The sequence below is a fragment of the Gracilinanus agilis genome, chromosome 2, assembly GCF_016433145.1.
Source record: "Gracilinanus agilis isolate LMUSP501 chromosome 2, AgileGrace, whole genome shotgun sequence".
Taxonomy (NCBI): Eukaryota; Metazoa; Chordata; class Mammalia; order Didelphimorphia; family Didelphidae; genus Gracilinanus; species Gracilinanus agilis.
Window position 1 is genome coordinate 432,499,429 of NC_058131.1, and position 22,639 is coordinate 432,522,067.

The 22,639-nt window shown below is 38.3% G+C and overlaps 1 protein-coding gene across 5 annotated transcripts in view; it reads right to left on the reverse strand.

Annotated features, from left to right (window-relative positions):
• Positions 1-2,581: 2,581 nt before the first annotated feature.
• LOC123237645 (core histone macro-H2A.1) overlaps positions 2,582-22,639 on the reverse strand; it is a 110,525-nt gene continuing 90,467 nt past the window's right edge. For all 5 annotated transcript variants that reach the window (XM_044664699.1, XM_044664697.1, XM_044664698.1 and 2 more), the window contains 3 exons: positions 18,309-18,398; positions 15,397-15,571; positions 2,582-3,358 (listed from right to left, as the gene is read on the reverse strand). In XM_044664699.1, coding sequence (XP_044520634.1) covers positions 3,193-3,358; positions 15,397-15,571; positions 18,309-18,398 — 431 coding nt within the window. In that variant the 3' untranslated portion in view covers positions 2,582-3,192. The remainder of the gene's footprint in view (positions 3,359-15,396; positions 15,572-18,308; positions 18,399-22,639) is intronic.

A 22,639-nucleotide genomic window follows, 5' to 3' on the forward strand; every position in this document is an offset into this window, starting at 1 on the left:
ACCATCTAGTTCAACTGCACATTTTACAGATGAAGGTGAAGTCCATGAGGTCAAGGGGCTTGTCCATAGTCACACAGGTAGCAAAGGGGTGATTTAAATCCATGTCCTCTGGCACTCAGTTCTGAACACCATTTTCTTTAAAAAGTATTGCTTATAAAGATTAGAGAATCCATATTCACACTGGGAGTAAATATACTTTATTTTCCTGAAACTTCAGAGATACTCTGGTAATTATGGTCAATAATTAATGAAAACTTCACTGGATGCACACAATTTATGCCTTTGTGTGAATGCATGGACAAATCATTTACTTTCCAGTCCTTTTAGCGACATCTAGTGGAATCTTTACAAAATACACATTTTGTTTTGCCCAGAAGACTGCCATGTCATTCTAGGATGGCCATATTTGACCTTAGACCTAAATATCCATTTTCAAACTAAGTTTTAGAAGTCTTGTTCAGTCCAATCCCTCCACCAACTGACAAAATTATATTGATTAGATTTCTACGAAGTCATTTCATCTGCCCAACTATTGGCTCCACAAAAGTAACATCTAAATGGCTGAAGTTTTTGTCATCTGAAAACTACATCTAAATAAAGTGTAAGAAAAATTTCTTCTTTGAGGAAAAATCTGAAGGTTTGGTACCAGGGTTACAAAGCCTAGACACAAACACAGAAACCCCAGCAGAGATCATGGAAAAACAATGGATGTGTCTAATAATACTAAACTGGCTATTTAAAGAACAACTCAGCAAGCTGCATTTCTAGTTTGAACATGAAGTCATCAAATGTTACATTTGGTTGGTTGTTTTGGGGAGGAAATTGCCTTAGGAAAGCACCCAAATGAAATATATTGTATTATATTTTCTGAGCCTTAAAAGTGTAAGAATCATTGGATTTTTTCCCCCCAGAGCTGGGTGAATCCCTAAAAATTATCTAGTCCAAACCCCCTATATTAAACACAATGTAATTTCTAAGAGTCCTTGATAATGGTGAACTTTTACCTACCCAGGGTGTAGCTGTTGGTTACATGAACAGAATAAAAAGGAAAGAACCTCAGAACCTCCAGTGCAACTCTTCCATTTTATAAAACTAAGAGATTTAAGTGGTACAGTTACAAAGGTGTAGTTAAGGGGCAAAGCTGGGAGAACATGTATCCCAGGCTAGATCAGGGCAGGACAAAGAGGCCTGTGTTTAAAACAAATAACTGTTGTTGTGTAGTCCTTTAATTGTGTCCTTTCATGATACCATGGACCACAGATGCCAGGCCATCCTATCCTCCAACTATTTCCCGAAGACTATCCAAACTCATGTTCATTGCTTCCATGACATTATCTATCCATCTCATACTCTATCAACCTTTTTTTTTTGTTTTTAATCTCTCCCAAAATTGGGATCTCTTCCAATAAAAAAACAAATAATAGAAGCAATAAAATTATTCCAAGAGAGTTTGTTTTTCAAATTTAAAGCATTCATTATTATTTTTACAAAATACTCTAATGGGCATGAAAATAATTTGTGTGTGTTGGGGGGTCAGGGTTGAGAGCACAAAACTGAGATTTTTTTGAGAGTATTCTCTTGATGAGTATGACTCTCACCAATGCATTTTAGCAATTGTTCTTCAATTTACAGCTTTGGAGAGTTGCCTGAGGGTCTGAGGAGTTCAGCTTACCCAGAGTTAAAAAATGTGTATGGGCCAGGGGCAAGACTTGAAGCCCAACCTTCTGGATATGGAAGGTAACTTTACATTAGAGGTGTCAAAAAGGCAACTCAGTGCTGCCCCAGCCAGATTAAAATGTATTTGGGAAATATTTAACAAAATTAATAAAAATACCAGAGAACACAGATAATATGATGGTTTTAATGATTTTCCAAGGCATCATGGGGCAGGGATCTTTATATATACACCAGTGGTTCCCAAACTTTTTTGGCCTACCGCCCCCTTTCCAGAAAAAAATATTACTTAGCACCCCCTGTCACATACTATCACCACCCCCTGACAAAGTTATTCACCGCCCCCAAATGCACCTGTGGCCATCACCGCCTCCCTAGATTGCTGCAGCACCCAGCAGGGGGCGGTGGCGCCCACTTTGGGAATCACTGATGTTTACTGTTTAGTGGCCCCTCTTTCTAATGAATTTGACATCACTGCTCCAAACTAAACTGCCTCTCACTAAAAATTATAGCATAAACATTTTATGAAAAGTCATACCGAACATGTGTTTTTAGAGATCTTGGTTTGCAACTCTAGGTAGGTGGCTGCAGGAACAAGTCCATGCTAAAGGGTTCTTTCATGTACATGGTCAGTATGCAAGAATGAGGTATGATATGCAGTTGAGATAAAAGGGCCATCCTCTGATTATGCAGGTGGAATGTGAGCTTCAATGCCTGAAGATGTGAATGAGAATTGACAGACCATTCTGGGACCTGAGATTGGAGGTAGGGAAAGGGAATTTAACTCTGCACAATCCATTTCTCTAAACAAGCAAGATCTTAGAGCCTTCCATTCTTTCCCAGTCACTGTGAGAAACAAGCCATGGTCCTCTCCGGTATAGTTACCCAAAAACACACGAGGCACAGAAACAGTTTAACATTTTACTAAATCAATTCACACAAATTCCAAATTGCAAATATAATTAAGGACAACAGGCTTCTCTTTTTTCCCCCATTTCCAGATCCATCATTAAGACAATAAGTAAACAGAAATTAGATGTGATTTTTTTTTCTTTTTTTGTTGTTGTTTTAGGAAAAAAATGAGAAAAATGTGATAAGGAAACATCACGCAATGTAGGATTACGTACCACAACACAGTTACAAAATAGGGCTTCCTGGTTTCTTCCACATGTAAAAGACAATGTACTTCTCACTACTGTCTGCATCAATCCGGTTTTCATTAAAATAAAACTATAAAATCTCCTAGATTACACTAACCTCATACAAGGGCTGAAACAGTGCATTAACAGCAGTAATGCCAACTATCAGTGCTAACATAAAAACATTTTAGAAGGTCAAAAAAATTAACCCAAAAAACAAACAACAACAACAACAAAAAAACATTTCCCTAGATGAGCAAAATTGAAAATAAAGGGTGTTGCCTCACAATTAGGAGTTAAGGACTTTTTTTTTCCTTTTTAATTTTAAATTGGAGAAAGGAACCAAGTGAGTTTGGGATGCTTCTGTAGTTCTTTCAACTCAGTTAGCATCTAGTTTTGCCATTTCCTGCACGTATATCCCTATACTCTCACTGTCAAAGAGCACGAAATAAACCGTTTTGATTGATGAGGACATCGTGGACACAAAGTAGCTGGAGATAGCTCTCAGGATCAGCTGTGCTGCCGTCTGTTTGGGGAAACCATTTCTGTAGAGGGAGAAAGCACACCAGTTAGCTTATGATTATCCCAAACCCAGGGGGTAGTGTTGGGGTCAAAAGTAGCAGCTGCTGCTCCCCTTTCCCACTTGGCCATATAGGTCCTCTGGCCTATCCTCTCAGCTCTGACCCTCTGATTAATGGTCCAATAGGCTATCATGTCATTTTCTCATGCTTCTGCAGGACTGGAGGCAGGATATAATCACAGATTCAACTGAAGCCTACTCAGTAAGCCTACTACTCTACTACACCACTACCATATCCATACAGAATACTATTAGGCATACGTCTCAATAATATTATATATACTCATACAAGGCCAGCTCTGGTCTTGAAGGATCTATGGGCCTGCGAACACTAAAACAACCTAAATGCCCAATTTTAGAGTATATCATTCAATTCTTAACACAAAAGTCCTTTTAATTCAATTGAATTTTTAGCAAAATAAACATACTCCATAAAACATGTTCAAGAGTGGTGGAGCAGAACCACAGGACAGGAAAGGCTGGAAGCCACAAGCCTACACCCTGTGGGTGGGTGAGTTTCTGTGCATTTTTTCAAATGCCACTCACAAATACAAGGACCTGAAATGGAACCGGTAGATAATTCAGCTCCTAATTCCCCAACACCTGATTTTTGTCTCAATGGGGACCTTCTTAGAGTGGAGCATCTTTGAATTATTCCTACTGGCATGTGCCAAGATGGCCTAAAAATTAAGACATTAGCTTCCCAGGTAATTTGTTTTTCTAAATGTGTTCTGTGTATGACCCTTGTATATCGAGGTTAACTAAAATCATGGTTGGGCAAGAAACCCATCATAAAAGGCTGAGGACAAAAACAGACATAAACACAAACCCGGTTAGGGCCAAATTGCCTGAGTATTGGGAGAAAAAGCTAAATGGACATGCCAGATGAAAACAGGGATGCCAATTTTAATGAAGCTTAAGCAAGCCATCCTAGGGTCTACAAAAACTTTCTTTTCTTTAGTGCCTACTCCCCATTCTTTTCTCCCTGGTCTCCCTGTAGTAGCTAGCATTTTTAGTACTATACCAAATAGTAATGGTGACAGTGGACATCCTTATTCACTCTTGATTAGAAAAGTCCAGAGTTTCTTAATTTCTTCATTCATTCAGCAAGTATTTGATAAATACCTACTATAACTGTACCTTGAAAGGCACAGGACACATAATTTCATTCATGTAGGAAAAGCGCAGATGAGGAAATTCCCTCTACCAATGCAGGCAGTAACCTACTCTTCAACTTAGAGTCTTAGAAAGTGCCCAGGACATTAAGGGCTATTCTATTGCAATGCAAATAATGCTAGACCTTGCTTTTAAATATATGCTTTTCATCATATTAAGGCAAGCTCTTTTCATTCCTATGCTTTTTATTTTTTTCAACAAACATTTCTCCTGGCCCTTTCAAGTAACTATCCCTCCCTTCCTTCCCCCTCCTCCCCCTATCCCCCACCCAATTTTGTCTTGGAAATTATGTTTACTTTGTATATCTTTTCTATTTATTTAACTGTGTACATGTTGCTTCCCCCAAGCAGAACAGAAGTTCCTCAAGAGCAGAAAATGTTTTTACTGTTATTTTTCCATCTCTTGTACCTGGCATACCATAATTACTTATTTTTTGAATTACACTGAATGCCAAGTGTCCAATCTAGGCCTGGTTTTCATGTGTTCAGACAGTAGGGTTCAACTTACATTAAAGCTCTGTGTGTGTACACACACAGACACACACAGAGAGCCAGAACTGCAAATACATGTCTATATACCTGGAGTCAGGAAGACCTGAGTTCAAATGTGACCTCTGGCACTTACTAGCCATTTGATTCTTCACAAATCCCTTAACCTCAGTCTCAGTTTATTCAACTCTTAAATGGGAATAACAATAGGCCCTAGGTCCTAGGGCTGTTGTGAAGATCAAAGGAGGTAATTTGTAACAAAGACTAGCTTGATTCCTGGCACATAATAGGTGCTCTATAAATGCTTATTGCTTCCCTTCTTTCTGTGACACTCTGGATGGGTGACTTTTCTGTAAAATGTTGAGGGGGAGTACAGGCTTAGTGCAATCAGTCCCAAATAGGTTGTATGGGTCTAAAGCTATGATTATCCTCTATTACATCGAAATCTATATATCCAAAAAGTGTTGGAGAATCTCCTTGAAGGCAGGCCCTATTTTCTTTTATTCTCTGAATTCTCCAATATTTAGGAAAGTACTTGCCACAGAAGGATAGAAGCTTTCCGGGTGATTTCACTGACATAGGGAACTTTCTCTCCCAAGGCAACAGCTTCTCTGCTACTTCTAGTCCTAGAGCACTGACTTACCCAGGGTCACACAGCTAGCATGTTTCAGAAGACAGACCGGAACTCAGGTCTTCTTGATTCCAATGCCTCCTCTCTAACCACTATGATGCCTCTTTTGGGTCTAGCATACAGTAGAGGCATAAATAAATGTTTCTTGAATTGAACTTTCTCCTTATGAAGTTCCCTTTGGTGGTGCCTAGGTAGCACAGTGGATAAAGTGCCAGGCCTGGAGTTGGAAGAATCCGGGTTCAAATCTGGCCTCAGATACTTCCTAGCAGTATGAAACCTGGGCAAGTCACTTAATCCCAATTGGTTAGCCCTTGAAGCTCATCTGCCTAGCCTTTACTGCTCTTTTGTCTTAGATACTTACTATCCATTCTAAGACGGAAGTTAAGGGTTAAAAAACCAACAACAAAAAAAGATGTACTCTTGGAAGACTGTGAACTCATTCCAAAAAATAATTGCTACAGCCCAAAACATTTCTGGACTCCTCTTTAGGAACTCATACATTCATTTATAACTAGTTGGTAAGTCCTCTCATTTATTAGTAGTTTTACTTCCACTTTAGACTGAAAACCTTATTACAAGTATAATGACACACTGGACTTAGATAGCTCCAAGGGGCTTTTGACTATATCCAGAAATCAAATCCAGCCACAAAGGAGGAATATTTGCCACTACAGAAGATTCAAAAGCCTGGGTCCCAGACCCTGATGGCAGTTCCCAAAGGGAATCACTGTGGGGGAAAGCAGCATTGCTGGATTAAGAAATATGTCATCTCCCAAGAGAATTACTTTGAAGAGAATGGTGTTCATTTGGATGGAGGAGATATGGCAGATTTTGAAAAGGAATACAGCTCCTGACTGGGGTAATGCAGCATGGGGCAGCAGAGAGAATGCTAGCTTTGGAATCAGAGGTCTTGGGTTTGAATCCTGGCTGTATTACCTGTGAGTCTGTTTTCTGAGAGGTTTGGACAAGGTGACTTCCATGGCTCCTCCTACTCCTCAATCTATGACTCTATAATTACGACACAGAGAAGGTAATACAGACAAGTCCTGGAAAGCTAAGTGGGAAAACTAATTGGCACATACTACGAGCTACTATTGTGGGGATGGAAAAGACATACCCAGAGATAGGATAGCAATGATTTCTTTTTTTCCTTTCACTAGATACCCATTTCTGCTCAAGTATTTCCAGGCATGTACACTACAATCGCCTAATTTTAACTGAATGGGGAAAAAAGATGATATATTCAATTCCTGCCTCATTTTAATATGAGATAATGCAAATCAGTTTAAATTTAGAAAGGTAAAGTCTGTGGCATATATCTAAGTCAGCCCAACTATCTACTTTCCCTGGGATTTCTTTTCTCCATTTTGTCATCTAAACATAGCCTGCAAACCCTCAAGCTTTTAACTTTAAAGATACTACCATATGTGATGGTGGGAATTCATGCAAAAGATTTATCCTGAGTATAGGTTTCAGTACTAAGCAGTAGCAGAGGTTAGGGAAAGGCTGCATGTAGCTAAGCTCTCTGTCACAGAATCATCATTTTAGAGCTGGACGCGGGACCTTCAAGGTTCTCCAGTCTAACCCTCTCATTTTATAGGAACAAAATGAGGCCTAAAGAAGAAATGATTTGTCCAAGGCCACAAAGATAATGAATAAACAGAGTTGGAACTTGACTCCTGGATTCTGAACCCAAATTGGGCTCCCTTCCCCCTGTCCCATAGTGCCTCCTCTCATTCCCATGGACTATCCATGGCTGAGGACTTGGCAGAATCACAGCAGATCTATACAGACCACTCCTGAGCTAAGCTAAAGTAGGCATGGTGGGGGAGGGGATGGGTGGTGCTGAGGGTCAGGTAGAGACCATTTGAATAAGAGATCATTTAAGTGTCACACAAGGAATGAAAGATTATTTTCATGCTGTAAGTACAGCTGCCACTTGGAGTACCTGATCAGGTTACAATGATTCCATTAATTTTCCCAGCTGTGAGAACAACCCAAGGAGAGCGGGCTAGTAGGGAATGGGAAGCCTTCCCAGGACCAGACATAAATGGACCCACTAGCAGCCAAGGAGCTCTAGAAACACATGCCTGAAGAGAAAACTGTTCACTGTGGGGATCAGTCTGGGTTCCTGTTGAGTCTCAAAATACCTCCTTGATTAAGGGGGAAACTGTTGGCTGTGACTACAGTGCCCAGCAGGGGCCATGGCTGATGGGAGGAGAAAAGGATTTCATCCCATTATTCCCTGGTTTATTTGGTTTTCCCTGATACACTTTTACTTTTAAAAGGGTATGTGGTTCTCACTATAGCAGGAGGGCCATCTAGATTTTGAACTCATCTGGTATATGCCATCGTATAGGACAGAAAAGAAAGCCAAGTAACACGGCAAGCTTTCATTAAGTACCCATGTATATGCCAGGCAATGCCCTCAAGAAACCTCCATTCTATTGGAGATCCTACAAAAAACAAATGTCTATGTCCCATCATCACCTGTATTTTTCTCCAATATCACATTTCTCCATGCTGCTTGTTGAAAAAACAAATTATCTTATGTCTCATTTCCCTTATAGTGGAGAGAGTGCTGGATTTGGAATCATAGGACTTTGGTTCAAATCTCAACTTTGTCACTCTCTGTGTGGCCTTGGGCAAATCATTTAACCTCTTTAGGAACTGTGTTCCTGATCTATAAAGGACACGATGGCTTTATGGTCCTAAATTTATGTTCTGGTAAACAGGCTATGTTTCTCTAAGTAGGAGCTAGGTTATCTGTTTCTTTATCTTGACACAGTGGCAAGTCTACAGCAAGTGCTCAGGGGCTCCCTAAGAACTGAATGGCTTATAGTCTCGTAGCTAGGTAACTTGATCCTCAGCCTCACTGCTCAAGCATTTGAACCCCAGTCCAACCAAATTAGGATTTTAGGAACTGAATGTTTGGCATCATTTTGGCTGTGTAGACCTAGCCCAAGGGATCATGTTTGGATATTCACATAAAATAGGAATATGCTTATTATCTTTTCCTATGCATTAAGTCTAATCTCCAACAGACTCTCAACTCAGTATTTATAATGGGGTCTGCCTCAAGCCACTGGAAAAGACTTAGAGCAGAGAGGAGGGAATAGGAGAGATGTATCCTGTCCTGAACTATCAGTGCTTACTTTGCACTATAAGCCCTTGAAATATATCTATTTCTGAAGTCTGACAGCAACAGGACAGTGGACACTGGAAAAACTCTTGCTCAGGTAAGGAGAAGGCAGAAGAGGTCCATTATATCTAGGAACTAAACTTATGAATATTTTCTGTTCCCTGTATGTACATGTGTATGGATATGGATACATGCATGACATAGTAAGTAAACAATGTAATATAATAGTCTACCAAAAGGAAACATATGACCTCATTCACAGGTCAGTGGTAAATGAATGTTAATAAGGATTTATTAACAGAAAAGTCTCACGTTGGTTTTCCTGAAATGTGTTTCAAGGTGTCTACCACTTTCATAGTAAATATTTCTCTCTTCCTGCCCAACATGATCTTTATGACAAGAAAAAATTCTTCTCACCCTTCCAGACCAGTGGCACAGTCCCAGGGGGTCTAGAAGAATGGTACATATTTTTGAAGAGGGACAACAGAAAGGATTAACTTCCACAGTGTTTTCAGTTCATGAGGACTATCCTGCCAGGCAAGAATTAAGTTCTATTTGTGGCCATTTCTCCAAGAATATTTTCTTTTCTCAAAAGCTGAATTCAATTTAATTCAACAAGCATTTCTTTTTTTAAAACCCTTATCTTCTGTCTTAGAATCAATACGGTGTATTGGCTCCAAGGCAGAAGAGTGGTAAGGGCTAGGCAATAGGGATTAACTGACCTGCCCATGGTCACACAGTTAGGAAGTGTCTGAAGCCAGATTTGAACCTCTGGTCTCTAGGCCTGGCTCTCAATCCACGGAGCCACCCAGTTGCCCCCCTCGGCAAGCATTTCTTAAGCACCTATGTGCCAGGAATTGTGCTAGGTGAAGAGGAATCAAAGACAAAAACAAAAACAGTTTTCTCAAGGATTTTACTTTGTCCTGAGAGAAAACATATAAACACTTATAAGGAAGGGTGGTATTTGATCTAAGCTTTGAAATGAGTTAAGTATTCCCAGATGAAGAGATAGATGTGTGGCGAGAAATTTGTTCATTAAAAAATGGAGGTGAACTGAATAAGGTACTTTGCCTAAAACTTTTCATCAACATGCTAAGAAGAGAATCCTCTTATTGCAGTCATCCCAACTGGATGTAGCTCATCTGTAATATGGAAATAATAATGCTTATAGTACATACATCACAGGATTGTGGTAAGGTTCCAATCACATGTATGTGTAGCACTTGACAAATTATAGAGAAAGAATCCCTAATCTGGGGCCTGTGAACTTGTTTTCTGAATATTTTGAAAACTTTCTCGATATGACTGGTATTGTTATAAGGAAAGGAAACAAATAGGTAAAAGAGATTTTGCACAGAGAGCAGTGTGCAGACATGCCCTGGAACCAGAGGCTATGTTCTAAGAATGAGGGGACGTTATAAAAAAGGACAAAGAGAGCAGCCAAGGGGCTTTTTGGACTTCCTGTTGTGGGGATAGCCTAAAACTGACAACTTCCTCTCCTTTTCCCCTCGAAGCCAAAGCTTCAGATCCTGTGATCCTGTTTAAATTCATACCTGTGATACAACTGTGTTCCTGTGTCCTGAGTGTTCCCAACTGCTGTGAAGATCTCTGCCGGCCAGCCAGTAACTGTCTGTGAGATAGGCCTGAAGCCATCTTGGGCCTAGCCCAAAGAGGTTTGACCCCTGAAATACAGGGATCAGCCTAATTGTGCTGAGAGACTATCAATCTAACCAAAATACTATCTGGGAGGATTTAGTCGCTCAGGTAGTTAGTTAGCTGGGATTTTTATAGACAGACAGTATAGAGACAGGCAGCCTGAAGACCAAAAGACACTCTTTTGCAGGAGTCATTGAAAAAGGGGTTGGATTAGCTCTCTTAGATTAGGGCATCCTATCCCTAATCCTCCCTTCCAAGTGACTGGTTTTAAAATAAAACCTTGAACTTTTTTGTAAATTGCCTGAGAGTTTAAGAAGCGTGCTGAGCCCAATAAAGGTCTGTCTGGGCCTCCACACTGTGGGATACCCTCAGTCTTGGTATCTCATGTCTACAACAACAACCAGACAGATCATCCACCTATTTCAGTGAGGAAGTTGTCAGCTTTAGGCTATCCCCACAACAGGAAGTCCAAAAAGCCCCTTGGCTGATCTCTGTGTCCTTTTTATAATGTCCCCTCATCCTTAGAACACAGCCTCTGGTTCCAGGGCATGTGGCACTGTCCTGCACACTGCTCTCTGTGCAAAATCTCTTTTATCTGTTTCTCTCCTTTCCTCATAACAGTATGCTTTTTAAAAACATTACTCTGAGAAGGGACTATAGCCTTCACCAAATTATCAGAGGGGCCTATGATACAAAAAAAGTTAAGAAAGTTTACTTTAAAGTAGTAAATAAAGTTAGCTCTTATGATTATTATTGCTAATCTTACTGGAGGTGAAGTTTGATTATTCTGGTGCAGCATGAAGTACTCTGAAATCTTGAAAGTCGAATTTTCCTCTTTGGGTCTGTGTTTGGGGCACAAATTGCTCTGTCCTTGTTATGTGACATGAACACCTGAGATTCAAGGCAAGAGAACAGGGTTCTAATCCCAGCTTTGGGAGTCTGGTCTTCAGTTTTCTTCTCTCTACAGGAACAGTTTTAGATTGCATGATTTCCAAAGCCCTTAAATTATGGAGCAATGATACTTGTGCATTACCCTCAGGCCACAAACCCCCTTATCTATTTTTTCACTTTGTAAGTGGGTCTTAAATGGCAGAAATAGATAAGAGATATATAAATGATAGCTTTCTTCCCTACAGAGGCATTGTAGCACAGTGGATAAGAGGCCAACTTGGGTGTCCAGAAATCTTGGGCTCAAATTCTGCCTACTCTGAGTGAACATGGGCAAGTCACAACCTTTCAGTGCACCAGACAACATTCTAAGGCTATAAGTTACAATAATAACAACAAAACCAAGATTTGTTATTGTTATTATATATATCATATTGTAAACATTATATATAATACATAATAATTAATATACAATGGCTATCATTTATATATCTTTCACATGCCATCTCATTTGATCTTCACAAGAACCCTGTGCGGTAGTTACTACTATTTATTTCCATTTTACAGATAAGAAAACAGAGGCTAACAGATTAAGTGACCTGCTGAGGCTCACATAGCTAGTTATTAAAGCAGGATTGCACTCAAGTCTTTCTGACACCTATTCACGGCAAAGTTGTACATCAGTGAAGTTTCCATAGGAAGAATTCCTTACCTTGATGAAATCATGAATCCAAACCAAACAGTAACCAAAAAACTCTTCTAGCTTTATTGTTCTATTCCCAGATCTATCAAAAGTATGTCACTGAATGTCATCCTGCCTGATTTGGTACTTATTTTCAGTGCTGTCTGAACTACTGAGATTACAGATTGCATTTTCAGGTTATTCATTACACTGATTTTATCCTGGGGATATAGTCACTGACACAGATATTTGGAGGTTAACTCCCTGGAATGTATACCATGACCTATTCCTGCCATTTCCTCAAGTATAGCTGAGAAGAGGCAATTGGAAACATTTTCCATAAGTTTTGACTGTTTAGGAGATGGACAGGACTAAAAAGTCTAAGGAAAGAAATTAGCTGTGTTGCCTCTATTGCTGGACCATGGACCTGCAACCACTCCTACACTTTGAAATACCTTTGACAGTGTCTTGGCCAGGCTCTGACATTTGGGTCAATTTGAAGCTACTTTTAAGATATTCACAGTTTTCATGAAAGGGTGGCCTTACTTATCAATAAAACAAAGAGCCTGCTCTGAAAGGGTAGTTCTTCAAGCAAAGAGAATGCCCTCAGGGTCAATGATAGTAGGTGGGGTCTCATCCCACAAGTTCCCACCCCAGAACTTACAGTGCTAGTTCATTATCTCCCATTTTACCCCATGACTTTGCCACTATGACCTCTTTTTGATTTTTCTCTAATGTGTTTGTCTCCTAGGCCCAAATGCCAAAGGCACAAGGGAGGGGCCTATTAGTTATAACCCTAAGTTTATAGGGTGAAGGAATTCCACAGTGTTTCCTCCTGCCACCCAGTCTCTGCCTGCTCAAAGAGTTTGGATAACCTACCATGCAAATGACTGTGGGGCTTGCACTTGCCAAATGGAAAGAAGAATAGAGCCCTAAACTGGCTTTGTCTCAGAACTCATAAATTAAAGAAAAGTTCATGCAAAATCCCCTAACTAGAAGAGAGCAAATTGATTCTGTGTTTTTCTCCTAGGAGACTGTGTGCACCCTCTTAATGTCAACCAGAACCCAGGAAAGCTTTGCATGAAGTGGAGGCTCAATAAATATTGTGGTCTAACTGGCTGGAAACAGGATGTCTAGTTGCCAAAGGTAGTTTCCTACATCCTACATTACAATGTTGGATTTTATTTAACCAAAGCACATTTAAAAAGAAATCATCTGAGGCAAATGTCCAGTACAGAATACACACTGATAATGTGTAGTATTGTGATTGTTACCGTTGCTGGAGGCTGAGGATATCAAAATACTGTTATATGAGACTGCCATCGCCAGGTCTTTCCTTTAGCATGCTGGACTTAATTTTTTTTTTAAGTCTCAACATGACTTTTATGTTGGAGACACTGAATGCCACAAACAAGCCTTTTTATTTCCCCTCCTAAAATCCAACATGATTTATTTGAACAGCTTTGGTGTAATCCCATTCTTGAGTCATGAAAGGGAATGAAACTGTTTACATGGCTTTATAAGGTGATGTCTGCTTGACAGATGTCTTTAACAGAACAGCTGTGCACATGTGGTGCCTTCGGCACTTGCAGATCTTAAAAGTTTTTCAATTTATTATTTTTAAAAAATGTTTTACTCCATGAAAAATGTAAATATGCTTGCAAAAACAGATGCATTTTTATAGGAATTAATCTTCATAATTCAATTAAAAGCTTCTTCAATAGCTAAAGGAAAAAATACTGCTACCAATAAAGAATAATATTGCCTCTCACTTCTGAAACACCTTTTATCAGAGTATATCAAAGTGCATTATAAACGCTAATTAACTAAGCCTCATAATACTCCTATGAGGAAAGTAAACCATATTAACCTCACTTACCAATAAATAAACTAAAGGACAGAGAGGTTGACTCATTTATCAAAGGTAACACAGTGATTCAGTGATAAAGAACAGACTTTAGAGGCATAGCTATTTTAGACTTTCCTACAAGACTGCTTTGTGGAAAGTGGTTCCCAATTTACTTTGGGCCTGGGTTAACATTACATGTAATAAATCTCCTTAATTGCAAATAAAGTGCATTCTACTAGGAACTCATTGACTACCTCCTATCTAATAAAAAGCAGTCACTTTTCTGTTCGGTTTAATGGACCCCGGAACGTAGAAATATTAGCATCAGTTAATTTTAAATAATGCTCAGTTAGATAATGCTGATAGTTTTCAATATGTATAAAGCAAAATAGCCCACTGGAAAAAGTATAGTACAATGTCAACATACAACAGGCAGCCCACTAGCCTGGGTAAAGCACTAGTTCTTATGTCAGAGAGGGTCTCGGCCTAAATTCTGGTGACAGTCATTTACTATATTAGACCCTGGAGAGGTCTCTCACCTTCTCCAGGCTCCAGTTTCCTCCTCTACAAAAGAAGAGGATTGGATTAAGTGGCCTATACCTTGAGGTTCCTAAATCCTACAGATGATGCTTCTACCATCTATCCAGAAAATATCATGTGGTTGGTAAATATAGTTAGTTTTCAGTTTTGTCCTGAGTGGAGAATCCCTGCACTGCACTACTGGGCCCTGTTCTAAGAGAATGACTCTGGTCATTGAGGGAGACTTTAAGACAAATAATTGAATCAGAAAGTCTCTAGTCTGACCCTCTCCAATTCAAACTCCTCAACTTGGTGTTTAAAGCCCTTTTCAATCAGATTCCAATCTATCTTTTTAGCTGTCTTTCACTTTGCAAATTCTATCACCTAGCCAGACTTGGCTACTTGTGGTCCTCAATTTTATCCTTCCCATTTCCACCTCTCTGCCTCTGAGGATGCTGCCCTCAGGCCTACAGAAAATTCTCCATGTATCCCCATCTTCTAAAAATCTTTCTTATTTTCAAGGTCCAGCTCAGGTATCACTTCCTTCATAAAGCCTTCCCCAATCCCTTCCCTATCATTCCCCAGTTAGAAGAAACCCTTCCTTAAATCTCCCAGGTTTCAATTTAATCTCTCCTTTATGTTTATGGAAAGCTCATTTACATTATTGTTATGTGTACACATCCCAAATCTCAACTAGATTGGAAAAGTTCCTGGAAGACCAGGACCTTGTTTTATTTTATCTTTCAATTCTCAGTACCCAGCACAGGGTCCAGATATAAGGACTAAGTAATTATTTATTCAATGAAATGAAACAAAATTGAATTATTAAAATTGTCACATCTCTTCAACTAGACCTCAAGAGGATTAAGACCTAACCTTACTCATCTTTGTCTCTCAATAATTGAATAAATGAATATGTTACCCAAGAATCATATTTTGGCACAGATTATTTACACTAGTGGGCTCTCTTACCGTCCACTGCCAATTGATGGAAATGCAATTGATTTCAGTTTCTTGTCATCTGCCAAGGCCAAACAGTTCTTCACTGTCTTTTCCAGAAGCTCTTCACACTTGTCAGAGCCCCATATTGGACTGTTACAGTGGATCACAAATTTGGCGGGCAAGCCATGGCCTGCACTGACAGCCGCTGGTGGGAAAAAGAACCCAGACTGTTAACCCCCATCCCCTTGCAAATAAAAAATCAATTTACATGTGTTTATGGAGTCAACAACAACAAAGTCCTAAATTTAAATTAACTGTGGAAATGGTGCATTGGAAAGACTGCTACAACTAGAATTCAAAAGAAATGGATTTTAATGTTGGACTACTAGAAGTAACCATGGATCAGTCATTCTCCGGTCCTCTTAACTCACCAATGGAAGGGAGATAATAAGCTCCCTTATAGACCTGTTGAGAAAGTCAAATGAGATAATGCATGGGAAGGGGCTTTAAAAGTGGCAAAGTGCTGTATACTTACAAATTATATTAGTTCTTTGAAATCAGAAATGTGAGGAGGGGACAGGAGCACTTTTCATGTACTTGCATTTGTAACCTGAGTTCCCACAGTGGTAAAACATGCTTAGCTAGTCATTTCCAACGGGACTGCCCAGCCAAGGCCTAGTCTTGGGAACTTGGCAGTCAGGATCCACTGAGCTACTGCCAGGACTGAGTTCCATTATTGTGGGGCAATCCCTCTGTGATAAGGAATAGTTACTTAAGGCCAACCATGCTTAACCGAATATGCCAGACTAACAACCTCTTTTGGTACTCAAAGCTTCATATTCATTGGTTCCTTTTTCTGCCAATGGGTTCACTTGAAAAATCATTAGGTGTGATCTATAAATCTCCCTGATATGTCAATCCAGACACATTAGGAAAATCATCTTTGCTTAAGAGTCTAACCAAATAACCCAATGTCCTTCTTCAACGGCTTTATTAGGTATGATCTTAATAGTCCATATGACTAAAAGATACTACTTAGTTTTAGACACTGTGCTTTGGGTAGGATCATTTTATATTAACAGAAGGTGGCCCAAACTCATATCTCAGTTAAGAATGCTTCTTTTTTTCTCATTTTGCTAATCATGAAGAATCCTCTCCCAAAGGTATATAGGCTTAGGGCCCTTCTATGTACTAAGAAATGACATCTGGGTGATATAATATTAAATGAGTAAATAAATTACTATGAAAAAAGAAAATATATAGAAGCTTAATGATGTTTTTACAGTGTACAGTCTATACACAGAAGTACTTAATTATACTGGGTAACCCTATCTTATGATCACCCAGAATCCCCTGTTGCCCAAAAGTCACCAATAAAGGCTCTATCCCAGCAGTCCTGCTTTGACCAGGAGGTGTAATTTTCCATTCTTATGTGCAGATTTTGGTGCTTGAGGCACTGGTAGGAAAAGGAAAGTTCTATGAGGCAGAGAGTCTCTATTCTTGAAGTTCTATGGAATTGGACCTAAAAATCTGTAGGAACAAGAACATCTAGGATGGTGGATGAACTTAATGATATGATGGGTGCCATTTTTTTCATCTAACTTATGGGTTTCAAGTGTTTTTTGTAAAGTAACCTGGGAAGAAAATTGGCATGTCAAACAATAGTTCTATTTCTATTGTATTCTGAAATCCAGACAACTCACAAATAAACTGCTGGTACATAACCAGTTATCAGGCTCATTCTCAAACTGTTCTCCCAATTTGTTTGCAAGATCCAAAGGCTGATCCAATGTCTTCTACTGCTCTGTAAACCACGATTCTAGTTTGTCACTTTCCCTCGTTAGGCCTTAGCTTTCTACTGTATAAGATAAAAGGGATTAAATTTCCTCATCTCTAGGATCCTAACCGATTGGCATCTATGGTCAACTTTGAACCTTTGTGTCTTTGCAGAAGAATTTATAGTAGACTGGCTTTCCCAAATGGATAATTAAGAACTTCATGAGGCCCAACATAGTGTCTTATTTCCTCTAGCAATAAAAAAGGGCAGAACCAAACCCATGGTCCTATATGACTGACTAGCAGGCATAAGGAACTGGCACTGTCAGTAATAGCAAAGACCACAGGTTTCCTGGACAAAAGAGAAGCAGGGCCTGGTGGCACCTGGTTTACTAGTAAAAGAGCTATCATTTAATGTACATTCACATCCAGTAACTTGGATGACATTGTATTATGCCACCAAGTATATGGATTGAAGTTTGTACTGATCTGTATGCCCAACTGAAATTCTCTTCCAACTTCATATTTTTAACTTGCCTGGATAGTGAATTCTGTAAGGACCAGAAAACAAACAAACAAAAAAAAATTTAAAGCAGTTAATGAAAGGTTTTTGCCTGCAGCTTAATGTCATGTTCAAAGATAAACCCTTCCCATTTCCTTTCTTTCAAAAAAGAGTTTAACTGGCAAATCATAACTGACACATTTATATTTTCTGATTATAAATACAGATGGCTGAATGAGGATTATTAATTTGCAATACTTATCAGTAACTTTACAGATGGTTTAAATATTGCCTTTTGTAATTTATCAGAGCTTATGTTTGCAGTGTTCTTTTCCTAGTTTTGAAACTCCATTTAGAGTCTGAGATCTACAAAACATGATGAACTGTTTTAAGCAACCACATTTTTAAAGACTGATTGATGGATTCTAAGTTGATCTGCCTACAATAAAACCTTAGTTTGTAAAATAACAGCCCTTCATTTCGCTCCACTGCATTGATGGGATAGATGTTACATTGTCATTTTCATTTTGAGATTATAAATTAATCAAGCAGGATGGCTTCCATAAGAGTGTTTCATGAGGATTAAATGATGGCACACTCCAGAAATGTGCCCAGATGGAGCAAGAACCAAACCTGGAAATTGGCAGTGTTGCTTTAGTCTCACCTCCAGCGATGTCCAATGGACCATTTTTTTTCCGAAGTTCTAACACTGCTTCCACAAATTCCTTGCCACCTTTCTTCTCCAGGGTATTCCCTAAATGAGGACAGCATTTGATTAGAATCTAAGCCTTGTATCTTGAGTTCACACAAGCATGGTAGCATGTCAAGCTGCCTTGCCATTTACAAAATGATTCAACTCATTTAATTTTGAAAGGACTGCAAAATAGGAACTAAATGTTGTATTAATGTAAAACTTCAAAACCATTCCCAGATAGTCAATGGACACCTTTCTCATTGTCTTCCTGTCTCTGTTATACCTTAACTCAGGTGTCAGTGAGTCTAATTCTGACTGGTCTCAGAGGTTCCCAAGTCATCAGGAGGCCAAGAGATCAGGTTCTTTTTGCATGGGCCTATTTTTGTTTTGGTCAAAAAAGAAGCTGGACAGGTCTAAAAACTAAACCCTAAGTCTTGTTTCTACTTGGGCTTCTCTGGGAAAGACCAAAGTCTCTCCATTGCTATCCTTCCTTTAAAAAATGAGATCTGCAAAGAATCTTATTATTCTCCCACCAAACATCCAATTTTTTTCTGTGACTGAACCTAAAACAAAAGGAGAGTACCCTGATGATAGGGTTTCTGTCAACTTATTGCCACCAATTAGTTCTTATTTTGCAGTTCTGTCATCATAAGCAAATACAAAAATGGCCCCAGACAAGATTTTAAAGGTTATATTAATGATACCCAATCATCATATGTGAAGATAAGCAAAGAAAGAAACAGAGCTTAAAAATATAAGGATTTTTTGCATTCTCAGCACTTAGCACAGTCTCAGGCACCTAGAAGGTACTTGAAAAATGCTTGGTGATGGACTGGAATGATTATTGAGTCTCTACTACTTCAGGCCCAACACAAAGAAATATATTAAATAAAAATACATTCATCCAGTTATTTGATAAAAAAAAAAAATCAATTGGGAAAACACTGTGGTGCAAAGAGCAAAGGTCCTGGGTTCAAATCCTGACTCTTCCACTAATTTTAAACAACTCTTTTTTCCTCTTTGGGCCTCAGTTACCATATTTATGAAGAGAGGAAGATTAAAATAGGTAATTTATGATATTCCAACCTTAATCTATTACCTTATCCTCCAATACCTCCTTGCTGAGGGAATGTTATTCTAAGTGGAAATACAAGCTCATGACATAACCTAAATATGTTAAATATTTTGAACTGGACCATGGCATTGTTCCTATTGAAAACTAGCAAAGACAATGTATTTTTGTCACTGAACATTTCTGAATGAATAGCATTTGACCTTTTTTTAAAAGCTCTGATTCTTGTTTTGCACATCTTAAAGTTACTTTCCTGAAGTGAGGCTGAAGTGCCCCTTTTTAAGCTACTTACTTATGTTTTTATTTGGGAAAAAATCATGATATACAGAATACAAGTTTGTGGTGATTTGAGGCACTGGAAATGAATTATTCCAAATTTGGATATATGCTACAAAAACAAGGCTTAAATATTTTAAAGAAATCTGCCTTATTCACATGGAGTTCACATCCCCAAAATGGGTAGCTTGCATGGGTGAAAAACTCCCATCATGGATGAAAAAAACAAAAAGACAAATGACTTCTGAACAAATAGATTTTGGGATTAAAGCTATTAGTTAAGTCTGCAGAGTCCAGTCCTGGAAGTCTGAAAGCACTGAAGTAAATACTGAAAGGGCAATAATCAGACCCCAGTCAAATCTCCATAAGGCAGAGATATTAAGGTATAAACCAGGTCCTTGGGCTGACTTTCAGAGAGAGGTATTATTTTTAAGATTCTTTATGTGGAATACATCCTCTCCCAACACACTCTAAAGTTCAGAAGGGAGCAATGGCAGAGATCATGAGGTTTTCAAAAGCCAATACCCAATATGGATTTCTGAGCTCCACTAATACTAAGCCCAAGTGGCAGGAATTCTGGTTAGCATGGAACATCTGCCTAAGGTAGTAATGAATAGTAGAAAATAAGGGATAAACATCTACATGGTACAGGCCTGAAATGAATGACCAGAGATTTGAGGCAAGACCAATATAGTGCTGAAAAATGCAAACCATAGTCATAATTCTCCATTTGCTAACATCAGAATGATTGTACCACTGTTTCACATCAGATAATATTAATAAAAGCAAATTGTATTGCAAAGCTTAAAACACCACATAAATGTGAGCCATTATTATTATTATTATAGAATAATGCTACTTTCATCATATACTACAGCTTGATTTGAGGGGAGAAGAAATATTCTAGATTAAACAAAATTCTAATTCTCTAACTAATAATTAAACTAATAACTAGAAGGAAATGGTAATTCTAGGCTAAAATAATAATGGTATTAAAATAAGTCTCTCCTTTTTTACAACTATTTCTTAGGTAGATATGGCTTATTATCAATATTCCATTTAATTAAAAGTATACTTTTTAAATTAGTGATTTGCCCTATTTTTTTAAATTGGAAAGGAAACCAAAATTAAACTACTCTTGGATTAGTGAAATCTAAACTCTACCTAAAATTGGGGACACAAAACCAAGGTCCACTTTGATCCTATACATATATGTACATTTGTATTTTTTAATAAAATAAAGACATTTTTCCTCCATATAGTCGAAATTCTTAATAAAGAACATTTGCTTCTTTAGTCTTCAGGGTTAATGGTAAAGCAATTGGCTTATTTTTCTCCCAAGCATTAACTATGTGTTACTCTCATGAGAATAAGAGCATTATCTCATGCTTACAAAGCAGGCATAATAAGTATTACAGTGCTTAGAACAGCCTAAGCAAGAATTTTGGCTTAGACGACTTGAGGCTATATGCCTGTAGTAAATTTCACTGTTAGAAAGAACTTTAGGTGATCAAAGTTAATCATTGGAAGCTAAGCATTCGTGCAGGTTCATTTCTTCTTCCAGCAGTCATAGGACCTGGGAATTTATTATCAATGGTGAGAAATTAGATTGTCAGACAGGGGTTTCTTTGACTCTTACACAGACTCACTTCAAAGAAGACACTAGACCCAAAATGGAGGATAAGTTTAGGTGAGGTTTGGTTGAGATAAAGTATGGATCTGGTTTGGTTATAGTTTAAACTAATTCACCAAACATTACTTCTATAAACAGCTCCATGTTGGCATATTCTAATCCTTGCCCTGTTATTAACTGTTTGACCACTGGCAAGTCTCTGGGTCTATTTCCTCATCTGTCCAATTGTGAGACCTAACTATTATATATGAAGGTACTTGGAAAAACAGAAAACTATTGAGTGTAAGGTATCAATGTCATCCTTGTTTTGACAGTACTTCAATTAATCATTCAAGAAAATTGGTTCCGTAAAGGATTAATATGGTATCCTTTAGCTTTTGTGTCATTTAGCTGCTTAGCTGCCACATCATACTGTACAGTGGTTATCAACAAAGAATGTAGGGAATTCTTTTCTTCCCTAAGCTTGTTTGAAATTGTCCCTTTTGAGGGGTCCCTTCACAAGAGACTGGAATTGAAAGGAGGTCCCAGAGCAACTGGTGGTTCAGAAGGTTGTCTTCTTGGTCCAAAACATATTTAATAGTATCATGTGGCTGGAGATCTTGTCTTTGGGTATATAATATAGGATTAGTAAAAAAAAAAAAAACAAACCAAGACTAGCTGGTCTCTATGAACTGAGTATATAACTCTCAAATAAAAAAAAATATCTCTATATTATTGTTCTGTTGTTTTGTAATTCATAAAATGAGCTTTTCTTGTTCATTACCTTTCCATTTGGTGAAAATAAGATGGTTGTGTCTGACTCGGGAAGTTTGAACCTTCCTTTTGACACTTGGATTTCAGTTTATTTTAGTCGTCTACAACAGGATTTAATTTTGGCAAAACAGCTTTAGCTAATCCTGTCTCTGATTGATATTTTTCTTCCTAGATGCTGCCTAAGAAACCAGAACCTATGGGAGTAAGTTGAATCACACCATGGAACAATGACCAATGGAGATATTCTAGAAATACTATGCTTTTTTTAGTAATAGTGAACAAAACAGAAAAGCCATAGCAATTTGGGGGCAATATTAATTATTTCTAAAGATATCATCACCTTTAGGCACCTTTAATGTAACCTGGCATTTAGGGGTTCATAATCTTCATTTTTAACATTTTGGGGGTTATCCAGTCTTCGATCTGGCATTTTTTTTGTAGTTCTACATGATATATTGTATTAGCAGTTCTGTATTGGTACCTCGTGATAAGGCAATTTGATGCGCTTATATAAAACTAACAAAATCATAGAATTTAGAATTGGAAAGGATCCTAAAGATCTTTTAT